This window comes from Pelophylax lessonae (assembly GCF_965119305.1).
Source record: "Pelophylax lessonae genome assembly, chromosome: 6".
Taxonomy (NCBI): domain Eukaryota; kingdom Metazoa; phylum Chordata; class Amphibia; order Anura; family Ranidae; genus Pelophylax; species Pelophylax lessonae.
In genome coordinates this window covers 255701494-255719220 of record NC_138773.1, presented here as the reverse complement: position 1 = coordinate 255719220, position 17727 = coordinate 255701494, and the positions used below count along the sequence as shown (strand labels likewise).

At 45.8% G+C, this 17727-nt stretch overlaps 1 protein-coding gene across 1 annotated transcript in view; it reads right to left on the bottom strand.

Annotated features, from left to right (window-relative positions):
• Window positions 1–31: 31 nt before the first annotated feature.
• FASTKD1 (FAST kinase domains 1) overlaps window positions 32–17727 on the bottom strand; it is a 179985-nt gene continuing 162289 nt past the window's right edge. Inside the window, exons 30-32 of the mRNA XM_082261782.1 lie at window positions 13199–13337; window positions 12794–12908; window positions 32–174 (exon numbers count right to left, since the gene is read on the bottom strand). Of these exons, the coding sequence (XP_082117908.1) occupies window positions 73–174; window positions 12794–12908; window positions 13199–13337 (356 nt within the window). The 3' untranslated portion in view covers window positions 32–72. The remainder of the gene's footprint in view (window positions 175–12793; window positions 12909–13198; window positions 13338–17727) is intronic.

Here is a 17727-nt window from a genome sequence, read left to right as displayed (position 1 = left end):
ATATAACCTAGGAAATACACATCCACAGCAGTTGCTCCATAAAAACATGTTTTAATCACAATAAAATATACTTTAGATTGTATACACATCATCTGCAAATATCTTTTTTCTGAGGTAGCTTGTCCAGGCAACCTTTGTTCCAAGACTTGTAGAGTTCCATTCATAACTGGGGATCTGGAAATCAATGAAAATGAAACATTTCTTACATTATGTCTGGTGGACAGATATTGGGAATATACACAGATCAGTCATATCAGGAACATTGACAGGTAAATTAAATAACATTGATTATCTTGTTTGAGCAACTTTGACACGGGCCAAATTGCAATGGCTGACGACAGGGTGGGAGCAACTCCAGAACTGCAGCTCATGCAGTTGCAATATTGTCAGTTCACAACAGAAGTTAGGAGTTCAAATGATTTCTGGCAGAATCAAAGGGTATTTTCTCTACTGGAAGTGTTTTAAAAAAAAAAAACCTGGAGAAATGTGCATGTATCGAACACAAGGCCCGCGGGCCGAATCCAGCCCTCCAGGCCATTTTGTGTGTACCTTTCCTGCAGCTGCGGTGCCAACACATAACACAAGTGCTGAAGAAACAGGTGAGCAAAAGGCTCAGTTCAGTTGCATCAAAAGTGAAACATAGGCCCAGGTCTTGGGGTCCCCCTAACATTAAAAAAGACCCGGTAATAAACTTAAAACAATGCAGGCAAAAGCACAGAAAAATCAAATATTAAATGCCTATTAGCAGAGTTTTTCCTTTACAAGTGAATACAAAGAAATGTATACAATGTACCTCTGAGCTGGATAAAAACTCCAGGAGAGTCCGTTCTCTAGCCAGCCCCCTTTTCTCTTTGCACATATTAGCCATCAATTCTTCCAAGAGTGTATAATTACAGATAGTTACATACCACCTCCGAAACTATATCACTTTAACAAAGAAAAACATTTTTTGATCAAACACACATATATTGAAATATAATTTTATTCCATTATAGATAAAATCCAAAACTGATTTATCCCTGGAGCACAACGTATACCATACACAATATAGGCCTAAGTAATTCGCTAGTATAACAATCAAATAACATAAGGCCTTGTGATGGTGGATCCCCTCCAGTCAACACGTTTCTCAGCTCCTTTAGTACCAGTTAATACCTTTTCTTACTGACTGGCTAATGGCTAATGGTGGTTTATTATCTATTTAGCAGCCATCCATTTGGAAGGCTACATAATACTCAGTTGGTGGGGGTCCATAGAGTATCTCATTTAAAGTGGGGTAAGTTGGCTCTAGATTCTATGTTTAAAAGGGGTTTGTTTGTAAAGTCAGAAGGTTTTTTTATCCTAATGCATTCTGTGTATTAAGATAAAAAAACCTTCTGGGTGTAGCAGCCTCCCCAGCCCCCCTAATACTTACCAGAGCCCCATCTTTGTCCAGCGATGTCCACGAGTCCCCCAGCCGCCGAGGACTCTCTCTCCTGATTGGCTGTGACACAGCCACGGCGCGCCATTGGCTCTCAGCTCAAAGTCAGTTAGCCAATCAGGAGAGAGAGGGGGTGGGGCCGAATGCCAGCTCCGTGTCTGAATGGACACACAGAGCTGCAGCTCGGCTCGGGTGTCCCCATAGTAAGTCGCTTGCTGTGGGGGCACTCAATAGGAGGAAGAGGTCAGGAGCAGCAATGAGGGACCCAAGAAGAGGAGGATTTGGGCTGCTCTGTACAAAACCACTGCACAGAGAAGGTAAGTTTAACATGTTTATTAAAAAAAAATAGACTTTACAAATCACTTTAAATATTTTGATGCAGTTATGACCGCCATCTAGTGGGCTTTACTAATATTACAAGGAGGAACCATCCAAAACCATTATATCAGGCAACATACAGGATCGGCTTTATTGGGATGGATTGTCCTATGGCCCACTTTCACTGAAAGGTTATAAGTGATATCTAGAAAGGTATACAAACTTTGGGTAATAACTTTATCTTCATAAATATTAATAGGAATGAGTTTCAGATTGTAGCAATGTTTTAATACATCCAACTATCTAGGAAAAACAGGCACTCTATAGAATTTGATGAGGCCTATTGGGCTTTATTTATCCTTCAATCCGCTATTTGTAAGTGTTGTAGCTAGGTATCAGGCTTCTTCAAATACAGACATACAAGGAAGTTTCTGTTGTCATTATTTGATATCCATACCCAGGTCTGGTTACACGGTATATGAAATAATCTCATGTGATCTTTAATGTTTGGTACATAGTTACCTGCCTACATGATCCTCAACCGGTCCTGAAGAAGCTAATTGAGAAGCGCGTTGACTTGATGGGATCCACCATCACAGGGCCATATGTTAATCGACCATTATACTAGCTAAATACTTAGGTCTGTATTGTGTATGGTATATGTTGTGCTTCAGGGTAGTAGACACACAATATGATTCAGTTTTGGATTCTAACTATGATAGAATAAAACTATATTGTTTTAATATGTATGTGTTCTTATTCCGATCCAAAAAACATTTTTTATGTTTAAGTGTATAATTAAACTTTGCTCTGACCCAGGGACTCTGCTCCTCCCTTCACCTCCCCACATTACCTTATAGTATGCAGCAGCCGGTAAAGAAAAGAAGAGTCTAGGGGGTACTAGAGTGTCATTTGAGTTATAGCTCTGAGTCTAGGGGATGCTACTGACATCATATCAAAGATGGTGGCACCCAGCAGCAGTCTCAGAGCTTTTAGATGTCCATGCCGGTGTAACGTGAGAATTACCTACCCCGTGAGAAAAACCTACCCCTCGTCACTTCCGGCCAGGAACAGCTGAGCAGCGCAGCAGTGCGCATGCTCACAGCCCCGGATACCTAATGGAAGAGCTGAGGATCAGACTAGTGCGCATGCGCACTAGTCTGAAACGATCTCGGTGTCCGTTAAAAAAACCTACCGACGCGGCGGTGACATAAAATAGCTGTGCTGCACTATGAGTCATCTCCGCTCCTGTCCCGGTCACTTCCCTGATCTTGGCAAGTAAATATAAAAGCAGCTGGCGGCTCCGTGATTTATCTTTTCATACAGCCGCCGCCGCTTTTATATTTAGTAGCCGAGAGCAGGGAAGTGACCGGGACAGGAGCGGAGAAGACTCATAGTGCAGCACAGCTGTTTTAATGTAACTGCTCGCGTTACACAGACTGCCGTGAACCGGAAGTGACGAGGGTAGGTTTTTCTCACGGGTAGGTAATTCTCACGGAACACCGGGGATGCTTTTACAGGTAAATAACTTTCAGAAAATATTTTAAATGCATATATAATCTTGGACCCGTTATGGCCCTGACCAATCCCCATGTTTACGATTATCAACAGATTCTAAAAAGGCATTTGGCAGGGTGGACTGGCTGTTCATGGAGGAGACCCTACTTAAGTTAGGCCTAGGGCAAAGAATGATGGGGTGGATTTCATCCCTTTACTATGGCTCTGAGGCGAAGGTAAAAGGTAAATGAGACTGAGTCTGAGCATACGCAATGGGACTAGGCAGGGATGCCCATTGTCTCCACTCCTGTTTACCCTGGTGCTAAAGCCCTTTCTATGGAAAATCAGGCAAAAGGATAATAAAAGGAGTTCAGATTGAACATGTTTTCATATGTCAACGACATATTAGTCGACATTACCCAACCTCTTACTACCCTCCGATTTTATTAGCAGAATTTCATAGATCAGGCCACCTTAAATCAGCTTAAAGCGGACTTCCCATTTTCTTGGAAAATGCATACTCTGCCTTATTTGGGCACGCAAATATCCCCAGACCCTAAATTGCTGTACTCTGAAAATGCTGGTACCTTATTAAAGACAATGGAAAGAGATGTAAACACCTGGCATGTGACTACCCTCACTTGGCTAGGACACATTAACGTTCTTAAAATGTCAGGACTACCGATAGATTTGTACTGACTCTTCACAATACCCATATGTCTGCTGCCTATATTTTTCAGACGGTTGCATAGGCTGTTTCTGCCGTTTGGCAATTGGCAGGGGAAGCATCCTAGACTAGCGTACTCTATATTCTGCAGACACGAGGATGGGGGCCTAGGTGTACCTCATGTCTCTTTATATTATAAAGCCATAGCTCTAGTTCGAATCCTTAACTGGTGTCATCATTCAAAAGAGAAGATTTGGGTCACTTTAGAGAAACTATAGTGGGCAGGAACTTAGAAGAGGCATCGGGGATTCCAACTGCAGTCAGAGGGCTTTCTAGCTTGACATCCCCACTCATAGTAAATACTTTAAAAGTCTGTGACCAGGTTAACAGAAAGGGTGAATTTTCCCAACCTACCCCACCTTTAGCACCACTGGGTGGTTTCCCTTGGTTCCCTCCTGGCGAGGATATCGCCTTCTTTAACACTTGGAGTAGGGACATGAATTCCACTTGTCTAAAATTAGCCCCCACAGAACGACTTGTCCTTGGATGGGCTCCCACGTTCTTATAGGGCATTTCCTATAGACACTTGGTGCCACAGGCAACTAAGCGATTTTTTACAGAAACTAGCACCTAAACTGCCCCCACATTATTCTTTGAATCAATGTGTGAAAATCTTTGGGAACTTAAGCATTTAATCTCACAAATGTACAGATACTTACTAGCCATTCACTCCCAGGCCACCTCTTATTTCATACAAGAATGGGAAACAGAACTGGGACTAGAATTTAAGCAACACCAAGTCCAGAAAATTAATAAACTATCTCATGTGTCCTCAATTAGCTTGAAGACCCAGGAATCATGTTATAAATTTCTATCCCATTGGTACAAAACACCTTAACGACTAGCTAGAAACTTCCCTAAGCATAGACTACAATTGTTGGCGGGGTTGCAACCAGGAAACCACCTTTAAGCACCCATGCCAGCATTGCCCAAAGATTCAAAATTTTGGTCTGAGGTCACGCCTTGGGTCCAATAAACTTCACCTAAACTGAGTCCATGTACTCCCCTTCACTATCTGTTCCATGCCACCCCTCCTTTCAAGTCCTACAAAAACAGTGTCACCCCACACCTCTTGAACACAGCCAAGAGCCTTATACCCAAATTCATTAAACAACCTACTTGCCCTACTTTACAAGGCTGGAACTGGGAAGTGGACAGAGTGATGGAGGCAGAGCACTGGGTCTATACTGGTAAAAACAACCTAGAGAAATTCCACGATATTTGGTCCAGCTGGATGTACCACTCTTTAGAAATAGATGACCCAAGCGGCACCGATGCCTGACCTCTGTATCATCTTCCTTTGTTTTCTTCGCCATTTTCACCTGACCATGTACTGACCCTTGGGTTTTAATACATAACCTATATTAATCCATCCATTTTTTTTCTTATTATTCCTAGAGTGACTTTAGCCCGTGAACTCAGTTGTTACCCCCCACTCCCTATGGGGGTTCTACCATATTTCTTTCCTCTTGTTATTGCTTTTTTAGTATTAATACCAAAAGAGAAAAATATTGCGCTAGCCATAAGATGAGCTGCTACACAAAACAACAGACCAAAAAATTGTTGAACAAAGAAAATAAGTACAAAAGTGCAATGCTACTGAACAATCAGTGTAAAATCAATAGCCAGCCTGGCATTATCTTTTGAAAAAAGCATCTTTGCTGAAACGCGTCAAGGCCACATCACTGACAGCCTACCTATGCATCTCTTTATGCTCTTATCCAGTGGTCCTCAACCCTGGCCTACAGGGCCCACTAACAGGCCAGATTTGCAAGATAACTGAAATACATCCCAGGTGATATAATTTGCTGCTCAGTGATTGCAGTACTCTCCCCAAGGTAATACTTAAAATCTGGCCTGTTAGTGGGCCCTGAGGACCGGAGTTGAGGACCACTGCTCTTATCCATTGGATGTCTGTAGGTGAATTTGGTTAAAAATTTTAAATACATTTTTAGCGGTGTTACACTATTTTGTGCTCCTTTTTTGGTTTTAGCTGCTATATCTGGCTGAATGGGAGTTATTGGTGTGACGATACATCTGCTACAAGATTTCACTTGTACATCTGTGGTTCTTTCCTATTGATTTGGAATATCCATCTACATCATATTAAGCTGTTTTGACCCAGGTGCTATATGGCACTCTGAGTCCTACCATTTTGGTGAGCATAATACATCTCTATTCTCTGTTTGGTGTTGGGATCTGCTGAGCACTGAGATCATCGCCATACTGGACATTTATGTCACTTATACCACTTGGGACTTTTTTTATGCTTATTTCAGTTTATCATTTGGACTATTCTCTTTCACGTGGTTTTTCCATATTGATTTTACACTGATTGTTCACTAGCGCTGCACTTTTGTACTTATTTGCTTTTTAGTATCGATGTGTCCAGAACTACTATATATACTTGGGTATAAAGCATTAACCGTTTTATACTTTTTAATTGCATATTGCATTATGATGAACCTTGGTAACCACTGCCGATATCCACCGGCTTTATATAGGAACTTTTATTTCCATTACACCATTGTCCTTTTTGTGATGTAACCTGCATGTCTTCACGTGTTATAGAGGATTGTGGATTGATAGAAAATTAGTGATTATATTCATTGTCTATGTATGGTTTCTTTTTCCTCTATTGAATTGTAAACTTTTTTTTTTTTTACTTTTTCAATAAAAAGAGTATACAAAAAAAAAGAAGAAATGCATATATAATCTTACGAGAAGATTGTTTTTGAAATAAATGGCTGGGCAACAGGGTCACTTTAAAGTGAACCTAAAATTTAAAAAAATACCTCAGGTCTACCTTGCACATGCACCTTTTAATTTAAACACTTACATTTCCTGACAGACTCCATGGCAGCACACGTATGGGTAGGCTCCTCTCCTACCCTATAGGACCCCACTCCCATAAATCTTTGCTCCATACCAGGAGCCGTGTTCCTTTTTCGTCCTCCTCCTGCGAGAAGGAAGTCTTACCTTATAGGACGTCTATCGGTTTCAGGCGAGCTGGTGGCGTGTGGACCTTGTTGATGTCGGATGCCTCCTGTTTTATGTCCAGCAATCTCGATATTTATCGGGTGGACCCAGGCAATATTATTTTAAAATGCTGAAGATGCCGTAAATCCTGAATGAGAGGTGGGCTGCATTGATGGCCAATACGTCCTTGCTATTGAGCGGATAGGCCCTGGTGCCCTGTCACACACGCATGAATTCATCCAGGCCTGAGACTGTTCGTTTATCGTCATGGTGGTAAAGTATAAAACTTTCTTTTGGTTTCATTGCATTTCCTGTTTGTGCGGTGGAGCGCTCCTGCGTTCCAGATCGTCGCTTAGGCTCCTCCCTCTGCCTCGCTGGACCTTCAATTGGTTGTCCAGGATGAGGCTTGGCCCTGGTATCGTCTGCGCATGCGCGCGCATCGCTCCCGATCTCCTATGACGATATTGCGTCGTTTGGGGCGTGGCTTTGCGGCGCCCGGGAGATTTAAGCAGCTGTCATTCCTGTTTACAATGGGATGTCTGCGGGCGTTGCGGTGGCTTCCCCGTGCTGTTTCTCTGCTCTTCAGCGGTGAGTCATGCTTTGATCCAGGTGCCATTTGGGGTAAAAGGGTTGGTGTGGAGACGAAAGTCAGTACATGTATGCTTACTTTCTTCCTGTGCAGGCTTTTGCTTCTATCTGCAAATGGATGCTTCACCACCCCCCGGTGGCCAGTCCCTGCGCAACAGGTGAGCTAGTTTTTCTTAACCCTTACCTGCTTGCGTTGGCTGGTGGAATGGAGCCTAAGTGTGTTTTTCTTTCCCTATTTAGCCCTTTTAGGTCTGACCAACGCCCTATTTCTGGATCAAAGGATCGTTCTCCTTCAGCCCATCGGCATTCTTCATCAAAGTCTGGTCATAGGTCTAGCTCCAGGTCTAAACGACATGAGCACACTTCCAGTTCAGTCGCTCCGCGGCAATCCCGCCATTCTGACCGCAGTTCAGGGAAATCATGCTGGGGCTGTCGAGCCCATATCCCTGAGGATAGATCCCTATGTGATACCTGTTATTCCAGGGTTTTGAGGGAAAAGCAAGACACTGCACAACCAGTGGAGGCTATGGTCAGGCGGATTGTAAAAGAATCCCTTAGAGATTGGGATTCGAGCAGGCTTTCGGGTCACTCTTCAGAGGCTCCTGGTTTCCTCCCAAGGGATGAAGTGGAGCCAGGTACCTCACAACCAAGTCGTCTGTCAGAAGATTCTACAGACAGTGAAGATGATTTGGCAGACCAGAATGTAGGTTTTGAACTTGCTATGGTCCCACCGCTAGTTAAGGCGGTTAAGGAGGCATTAAAATGGGAAGATCCAGCTGAGTCCCCAGCTAAACAGAAGAAATACTTCAAACATCTCAAAAAAGAGCGTTCCCATTTTCCCCTAGTAGGGGAATTGGGAGAAATTATTACAGACGAGTGGCAGGGAGTTGAAAAGAGAAACTCTTTGTCATCTAAGGTCTCCAGAATGTATCCCTTTAAGGATGATAAGGTGAAACATCTAGACTCCGCTCCCACGGTGGATGCGGCCTTGATGAGGTTGGTGAAACACGTAACCTTACCATTGGAAGACTCAGTCTCATTCAAAGACGCTCTTGACAGGCGGATTGACACAGATCTTAAGAAGATTTATCTCTCCGCAGGTATGGCGTGTAAGCCGGCTCTGGCTTTGGCAGCCACATCCAAGGCAATGGAAGCCTGGGTAGACAGCGTGGAGGCTACACTTCAGAGTGTCTCCGAAGAGGTGGCCAGGAGTTCAGCCATTCAGGAGTTGAGACTGGCAACGGCTTTCTTGGGTGAGGCATCCATTGATATAATCCGCTTGGCGGCGCGGGTCATGCTGTCCTCTGTCACGGCCAAACGCGCCTTGTGGTTGCGCCCCTGGTTGGCCGACCCTGCCTCTAAGCAGGCCTGGTGCAAAATTCCCTTTGAGGGTTCCTCCCTCTTTGGTAATAAACTGGACAGTGCTATTACCCGTGCCACTGGTGGTAAATCTGGTTTCCTTCCCCAGGATCGCCGGTTGATAGATCAGAGAAGACCTCAAAACAGACAAAACCCTGATCGTGCCAGAGAGGCCCGTTTTTACAGGCCCGGTCGTGAGTTCAGGAAGAACTGGAAGCGCCCTCAGTCTACAGGGCAGAAGTTCTCCAAAGGAAAATCTTCAGCAAGCCGAGAGGCGACGAAGTCTTTTTGACATCGAACCTGTCCAGACGGTGCGGGTAGGCGCACGCTTGCTTCAGTTTGCGCACGTCTGGGCAGCCTCGATCGAAGATCAATGGGCCGTCAGAACCGTATCACTCGGACATGTGTGGATTTTCGACAGAAGCCCCATTCTTCGCTTCATTCCTACGGCCTTACCCCGTTCAGAAGAGAATAAGTCAACTCTTCTTACATATGTAGAATCCCTGGTTGCCCAGGGTGCGGCAGTGCCTGTCCCAACCGAGGAACGGTTCCAAGGCATCTACTCTCCGCTCTTCATGGTCTTGAAGAAAAGCGGCTCTTGGAGGCCGGTTATAGACCTAACACACCTAAACACCTTCATCAAGAAAGAGAGGTTCAGGATGGAAACACTTTTTACAATTCGGCAAGTGGTACAGCCAGAGGATTGGATGATATCCATAGACTTGAAAGATGCCTATTTTCACGTCCCAGTCGCAGCAGAAATGCAAAAATTTCTCCGATTCGCAGTGGGTCAGGTGCATCTTCAATTTACCTGTCTCCCTTTCGGGCTTACCACATCACCTCGAATCTTTTCCAAAATCTTACTGGCTGTAGTAGCCCTGATCAGAGCAAAAGGGATTCGTCTTTACCATTACTTGGACGACTTGCTCCTTCTGTCAGAACATCAGGATCAAATTCTGCTTCACAGATCTCAAGTAATTTCCACCCTTCAAGAGTTCGGGTGGCTCCTGAATTTGGAAAAAAGTCATCTGGAACCCACAAAGTCGTTGGTCTTCCTAGGGGCCCTCTTCAACACTTCCAGAGGCACTATCTCCCTTCCATTAGAGAAGATTCCGACAATTCGCAACAGGATTCGTCCGGCATTATCAGCCTCTCATCTCCGGGCGTCCCAGTGCATGAAGATAATTGGGACCATGGTTTCCACGGCTCCCATGGTGAAGTGGGCACAGTGGAAGATGAGGCCCTTTCAGATGGGATTCCTCCAACAATGGAATTTCGAGAATCCAGAAGTCCTCATTCGGATAACTACGTCCATGAAGGACAGCTTAACCTGGTGGCTTCAGCGAAAGAATCTTTTAAACTGCCATTCAATCGTTCCAGCGTCCTGGTTGGTCATGACCTCGGACGCCAGCAGGACGGGATGGGGAGCGCATTGCCTGTCGGAGGTGGCCCAGGGCAGATGGGACTTCCCTACATACGGGGTGGTCTCGAATGTGCTGGAGCTTCAGGCAGCGTTCTGTGCTCTCCAGGCCTTTCAGCATCTGGCGACCGATGCCTCGGTCCTCCTAAGACTGGACAATACGACAGCCGTCGCCTACATCAAGAGACAAGGGGGCACCTGCAGTCCTTCTCTTCTGAAAGAAGTGAAACCTATTATGGATTGGGCTCAAAGACATCTGTCCAACTTGTCAGCCGCCTATCTTCCGGGTGCCCAGAACGTCCAGGCAGACTTCCTCTCGAGGTCTGCTCTGGACAACGAGTGGTCACTCCATCCAGAGACCTTCATATGGGTCATGTCTCTAGGTTACCATCCAGAGGCAGATCTGTTCGCATCTCCAAGCAATACCAAACTGGAGAGATTCTACACGAGGTGGCGTTATCCCCAGGCCTACGGGGTAGACGCCCTGACGGATCATTGGAATTTTCAAACGGCCTATGCGTTTCCTCCAGTGCCAGTCATCTTCAAGTTTCTTCACAGACTCAGGACAGAGAGAGTGCAGATCATAGCGATTCTTCCCTTCTGGCCAAAGAGACCGTGGTTTCCTCTGTTGCTCCAGCTGAGCTGTCAGGACCCGATACCTCTGCCAGTCAGGCCGGACCTTCTGTCCCAAGGGCCTATTCTTCACCCCTGCCCAGCACAGCTTCATCTCATGGCATGGCTGTTGAGAGGGAAAGAATGAAAGCGCTCGGTTGTCCAAAAGAGGCAATCGCTACAATGATGAGTGCCAGAAGACCCGGCACGAACAAGGTCTATGAAAAAATCTGGTCCAAGTTTAAGGATTATGTGGATAGCAGATCTAGCTCTGTCTCTGACCCAGGAATCCAGGATATTTTGGGCTTCCTCCAGTCCGGTCTGGACCTGTCATTGGCAGTAAGCTCCCTTCGGGTCCAAATTTCAGCCATTTCGGCCTTCACTGGGACTGCATGGGCGAAACACTCCCTGGTTCGCCAGTTCTTCAGAGGCGCTACTAGGTTAAGACCTCCTAGAAAGCCCAGGTTCCCTAAGTGGGATCTTCCTACGGTCTTGGAGTTTCTTTCCTCACTCACCTTGAATCAGAAGGATCCATTCTTCCTTAAAAACATCTCCATGAAAACAGCCTTTCTGGTGGCTATTACTTCGGCCAAACGGGTTTCTGAACTCGGTGCCTTGGGTTACAAGGAACCATTGCTTACGTTTTTCCCTGATCGGGTAGTATTCCTGCTTGGCTCCAATCCGAAAGTAATGTCGGTATTCCATGTCAACCAGGAAATTGTCTTACCCACGTTCAAATCTCAAGATGAAAATTCTGTCCATCCTTTGGACGTGGGGGAAACTCTTCGGCTATATCTGGAGACTACAGCTCCTTTCCGCCAGTCAGACCATCTTTTTGTCCTCATCTGTGGAAAAAAACAAGGGCAAACAAGCTTCCTCAAGATCTATAGCAAGTTGGATAGTTCAGACCATCCAGTGGGCATATAAAGCCAAGGGACTGGCTCCTCCAGAGGTGGTGACAGCTCATTCCACTAGAGGGATCTCTACGTTGTGGGCAGCTTCTCTTCATGTAGCTCCTGACGTGATTTGCAGAGCGGCTTCTTGGTCATCAATTCATACCTTTATGTCGCATTACGGTGTTGAACCGGCTTCTTTATCTTCGGTCAACTTTGGTTTAAAAGTCTTGTCTGTTGACGGTGCAAATTAAACCTTTTTCTGTTAAACCAGCAGTTACCCGCCCGGGTGTGTATGGCTAGTTATTTCCCATACGTGTGCTGCCATGGAGTCTGTCAGGAAAACGGAAAATTTATATCAATACTTACCGTAATTTTCCTTTCCTGATGGACTCCATGGCAGCAGGAGTCCCCTCCCATCTGCTGGAGTAGTTCTAGTTATGGAACACGGCTCCTGGTATGGAGCAAAGATTTATGGGAGTGGGGTCCTATAGGGTAGGAGAGGAGGCGGAGCCTACCCATACGTGTGCTGCCATGGAGTCCATCAGGAAAGGAAAATTACGGTAAGTATTGATATAAATTTTCCGTTATCTCTTATAATGGGGCCCCCCTTATATGTTCAGTAAATATTGACCTGTCTCCTGAAATGGAGTCCCCGAGGGTCCATCCAACTACCTAATAGAATGGGTTCCCCAGGGGCCATTACAGAAAATACTAATCTCTAAAAATGATATGCTCTGGGGTCCATCCCGATGATGAAATCTTTTTACTTTAGGTCCACTTTAAATGTCATGGTGTCAGCCTCTGATCAGCATAATTGATTAGATACATTTATGAATTCAATTGACCTATAATGTGCAATACCGTTATTGTAATTTCACCGGCCATATTTCTTCTCCCTCCTCTCTCACAAAAACAAAATGTTCAGTAAATGTTATCAGAGGAATTCTTAAAAATACCCTTAATTCGATTATTTCTACCTGAATGACATGGTATCCTAAGATCTCCAGATGTCTTTTCTTCATTGCAAGCAGCCCTTTTACATGGGGAGAATTCCTGAGCAATGCCCAGGGATAGAGAAAATCCACAGCGACTCTACAATAATGAAAGAAAGGTTTAACAATAAGTCATCTAAACTTGTTCAGTATAAATCAAGATATGAAGGCGATTAAAAAAAAAAAAAAAAAAAAAAAAAAACAGTATGTTGTAGAGACCACTGCTAAGGAGTGATCAGGCATACCCAGTTTGGATTTAGGATTACGGTGCATATAGTCTACCAATCTCATTCTGTACAGAGTAAAAGGTGTCTGTAACCCCTTTCAAGCCTAAAATGGTGAAATTCGATTACTATCTGTAAACCGCTCAACCCCTGACCTATCACTGACCTTCGAGCTCCTGCCGGTAAAGGCTTATTTTCCTGTAAGCGACCGTCCGATTCACACATCGATGGTAAGTAAGATGATAGAACATCCTCTTCCATATATGCAATGGGATTTCTCTCTTTATCTAGAATGTATTCAAAATCTGCAGGGCAAAAACACAATTAATAATGTCATTATCGGCATGTAGCGCTAAAGAAAACCAGAGAAATATCAAGGTATTCTAAAAATAAATACCATGCCTGGCTGTCTCTGACCTCACTACTTCCTTTGTCTCTAACCCAGTTCACATAGGCAGATTAGAAGGTCAGAGAACCCCCCCCCCCCTTCTAAATCAGCAGCTCCAGCCTTGTGAAAGCCAAGCAGATAGCATTTTCAGAAGTAAAAATCAGCAATAGCAGCCTCCATATTCCCTCCGTACAGGTTTATTTTAGGTTTGCAGTGCTTGTATGATCCAGGGTTCAAACCTGATTTGGATTCATTATCAGTACTTATATAGCGTCGTCATTTTAAGGATGTAAGACAGAATGACCACAATTTGAGGGGCAGACAAAATGAAAACTGCATTTAGGTCACAAATGAAAAGCAGATGTGATCATTCTCCCTCCCCTCACTTCAATATACAGTTTTACTGGAAAGTGTTCACAGCGCTTTACTTTTTCCACATTTTGTGTTACAGCTTTATTCCAAAATTGATTAAATTCAATAGGTTCCCCAAAATTCTACAAACAATCCTCCATAATGACAATGTAAAAGAAATTTGAAATCTGTGCAAATTTATTAAAAATAAAAAAACGAAAAAAAAAAAAAAAAATCATGTACATAAGTATTCACAGCCTTTGCTCAATACTTTGTTGAAACACCTTTGGCGCCAATTACAGCTTCAAGTCTTTTTGAGTATGATGCTACAAACTTGGCACACCTATTTTTGGGCAGTTTCTCCCCTTCTTTGCGGGACCTCTCAAGCTCCATCAGGTTGGATGGGGAGCTTCGGTGCACAGCCATTTTCAGAACTCTCCAGAGATGTTCAATCGGGTTCAAGTCTGGGTTCTGGCTGGGCCACTCAAAGACAGACATTCAGAGTTGTCCCGTAGCCACTCCTTTGTTATCTTGGCTGTGTGCTTAGGATCGGTGTCCTGTTGGAAGATGAACCTTCACCTCAGTCTGAAGTCCAGAGTGCTCTGGAGAAGGTTTTCAACAAGGATGTCTCTGTACATTGCTACATTCATCTTTCCCTCGATCCTGACTAGTCTACCAGTTCCTGCCACTGAAAAACATCCCCACATTATGATGCTGCCACCACCATGCTTCACTGTAGGGATGGTACAGGTCAGGTGAGGAGCGGTGCCTGGTTACCTCCAGACATGACACTTGCCATTCAGACCAATGAGTTCAATCTTTGTTTCATCAGACCAGAGAATTTTGTTTCTCATGGTCTGAGAGTCCTTCAGGTGCCTTTTGGCAATCTCCAGTCAGGCTGTCATGTGCCTTTTATTAAGGAGTGGCTTCTGTCTGGTCACTCTACCATACAGGCCTGATTGGTGGAGTGCTGCAGAGATGGTTGTTCTTTTGGAAGGTTCACCTCTCTCTGCAGAGAAATGCTGGAGCTCTGTCAGAGTGACCATCGGGTTCTTGGTCAGCTCCCTGACTAAGGCCCTTCTCCCCCGATCGCTCAGTTTGGCCGGACGGCCCGATCTAGGAAGAGTCCTGGTGTGGTTCCAAACGTCTTCAATTTATGGATGATGGAGGCCATTATGCTCAATAGGACCTTCAATGCTGCAGAACTGTTTCTGTACCCTTCCCCAGATTTGTGCCTCGATACAATCCTGTCTCTGCGGTCTACATACAATTCCTTGGACTTCTTGGCTTGGTTTGTGCTCTGACATCCACTGTTAACTGTGGGACCTTATATAGACAGGTGAGTGCCTTTCCAAACCATGTTCAATCAACTGAATTTACCACAGATGGGCTCAAATCAAGTTGTAGAAACATCAAGGATGATCAGTGGAAACAGGATGCACCTGAACTCAATTTTGAGTGTCATGGCAAAGGTTGTGAATACTTATATACATGTGATTTTTTCATTTTTTTTACTTTTAATAAAATTTGTAAAGATTTCAAACAAACTTCTTTGATGTTGAAAAAGTGAAGCGCTGTGAATACTTTCCGGGTGCACTGTACAGGCAGATAATAGGAAGATGTAAGAATACCCAAATCACCAACTTTGAATGCCTTCACAACCGTGCTATAGCCGAATGATGGCTAGAGCGTGGCCTGACTTTGCCAGGAGGCCGTCATTTGACATCCTCCCATGCTCGTGCTGCCTGTGCGCCCCCTGCAGCGCGCATCGGCAGTGATCTTTGGACGCAAATAATCACAGATCGGGGTTATGAGCTAATCACCGCGGCCCTTTACCATGTGATCAGCATGGTGTCCAATCACAGCTGATCACGGATGTAAACAGGATTTGACGGTTATTGGCAATCCTCCCCTCATGTTGACAGCGCGTGAGGAGGAGAGCTGAAAACCGGCAAATCCACACGTGGACATCTGCTCTGACAATCAGGGGACTGATCAGTGTCCTGATTATCAGTGCTGCCCCAACAGTGCCCACTAGTGCTGCCTCATCGGTGCAGCCTCAAAATTTTCTAACTGAAACTAGGTAAAACTTTTTCTTTGGTTTTCAAAATTTTCATTTTTTTCTGTTTGTTTAGCAAAAAATAAAAAAACCCAGCTGTGATTAAATACCATCAAAAGAAAGCTCTATTTGTCGAAAAAAAAAAAAATGATACAAAATGTAGTTTGGGTACAGTGTAGCATTACAGCGCAACTGTCATTCAAATTGCGACAACGCTGAAAACTGAAAATTTGCCTGGGCAGGAAGAAGAGGAGGGGGGTGCCCAGTAGGCAAGTGGTTAATTAGCCTGAATGCACTACATGGCCAAACATTTGTGGACACTAGGGCTGCCACGACTCGTCGAGGTAGTCGACTACGTCGACTAAAAAAAATCGTCGACGTGCGGAAAATGCGTCGACGCGCCAACGCGTGACGTCACACGCCCCCGGCCAGCCGCCGCGCCGCATGAAGCATTGCCGGCCAGGTGAAATTCCCCCACCGGGCTCCGTCGGAGACGAGAGGTGAGCGCTGACCGTCTCCAGCACCCCTGTACTCCCTGTACTGCCACAGCTTCTGCCGCAACACACATTCGCCATCCTCCCCCGATCACCCAGCTACTTAGACATGTCACATTTGCGGCGCTACACCGGCTTGTATTGGTCTGTACTAGGTGGGAGGGCTTACTGGGGGGTCTGCACTGGAAGGGGGGCTTACTAAGTGGTCTGTACAGTACAGACCACTTAGTAAGCCCCCCTCCCAGTACAGACACCCCAGTAAGCCCTCCCACCCAGTACAGACCCCTTAGTAGGCCCCCCTCCTAGTGCAGACCCCTCAGTAAGCCCTCCCACCTAGTACAGTCTGTACTAGGTGGGAGGGCTTACTGAGGGGTCTGCACTGGGAGGGGGGCTTACTAAGGGGTCTGTACTAGGTTGGAGGGCTTCCTGAGGGGTCTGTACTAGTGTACTGGGAGGGGGGCTTACTTAGTGGTCTGTACAGTACAGACCACTTAGTAAGCCCCCCTTCCAGTGCAGACCCCTCAGTAAGCCCTCCCACCCAGTACAGACCACTTAGTAAGCCCCCCCTCCCAGTACAGACCACTTAGTAAGCCCCCCCCCCTCCCAGTGCAGACCCCTCAGTAAGCCCTTCCACCCAGTAAAGACCCCTTAGTAAGCCCCCCTCCCAGTGCAGACCCCTCAGTAAGCCCTGTACTAGTTGGGAGGGCTTACTGAGGGGTCTGCACTGGGAGGGGGGCTTACTAAGGGGTCTGTACTGGGTGGGAGGGCTTACTGGGGTGTCTGTACTGGGAGGGGGGCTTACTAAGGGGTCTGTACTGGGAGGGGGGCTTACTAAGGGGTCTGTACTGGGAGGGGGGCTTACTAAGGGGTCTGTACTGGGAGGGGGGGCTTACTAAGGGGTCTGTACTAGGTTGGAGGGCTTACTGAGGGGTCTGTACTAGTGTACTGGGAGGGGGGCTTACTAAGTGGTCTGTACAGTACAGACCACTTAGTAAGCCCCCCTTCCAGTACAGACCCCTCAGTAAGCCCTCCCACCTAGTACAGACCCCTTAGTAAGCCCCCCCTCCCAGTGCAGACCCCCTCAGTAAGCCCTCCCACCCAGTACATACTGTACTAGGTGGGAGGGCTTACTGAGGGGTCTGCACTGGGAGGGGGGCTTACTAAGTGGTCTGTACTAGGTGGGAGGGCTTACTGAGGGGTCTGTACTGGGAGGGGGGTTTAGTAAGTGGTCTGTACTAGGTGGGAGGGCTTACTGAGGGGTCTGTACTGGGGGGGGCTTAGTAAGTGGTATGTACTAGGTGGGAGGGCTTACTGAGGGGTCTGTACTGGGAGGGGGGGGCTTAGTAAGTGGTCTGTACTAGATGGGAGGGCTTACTGAGGGGTCTGTACTGGGAGGGGGGCTT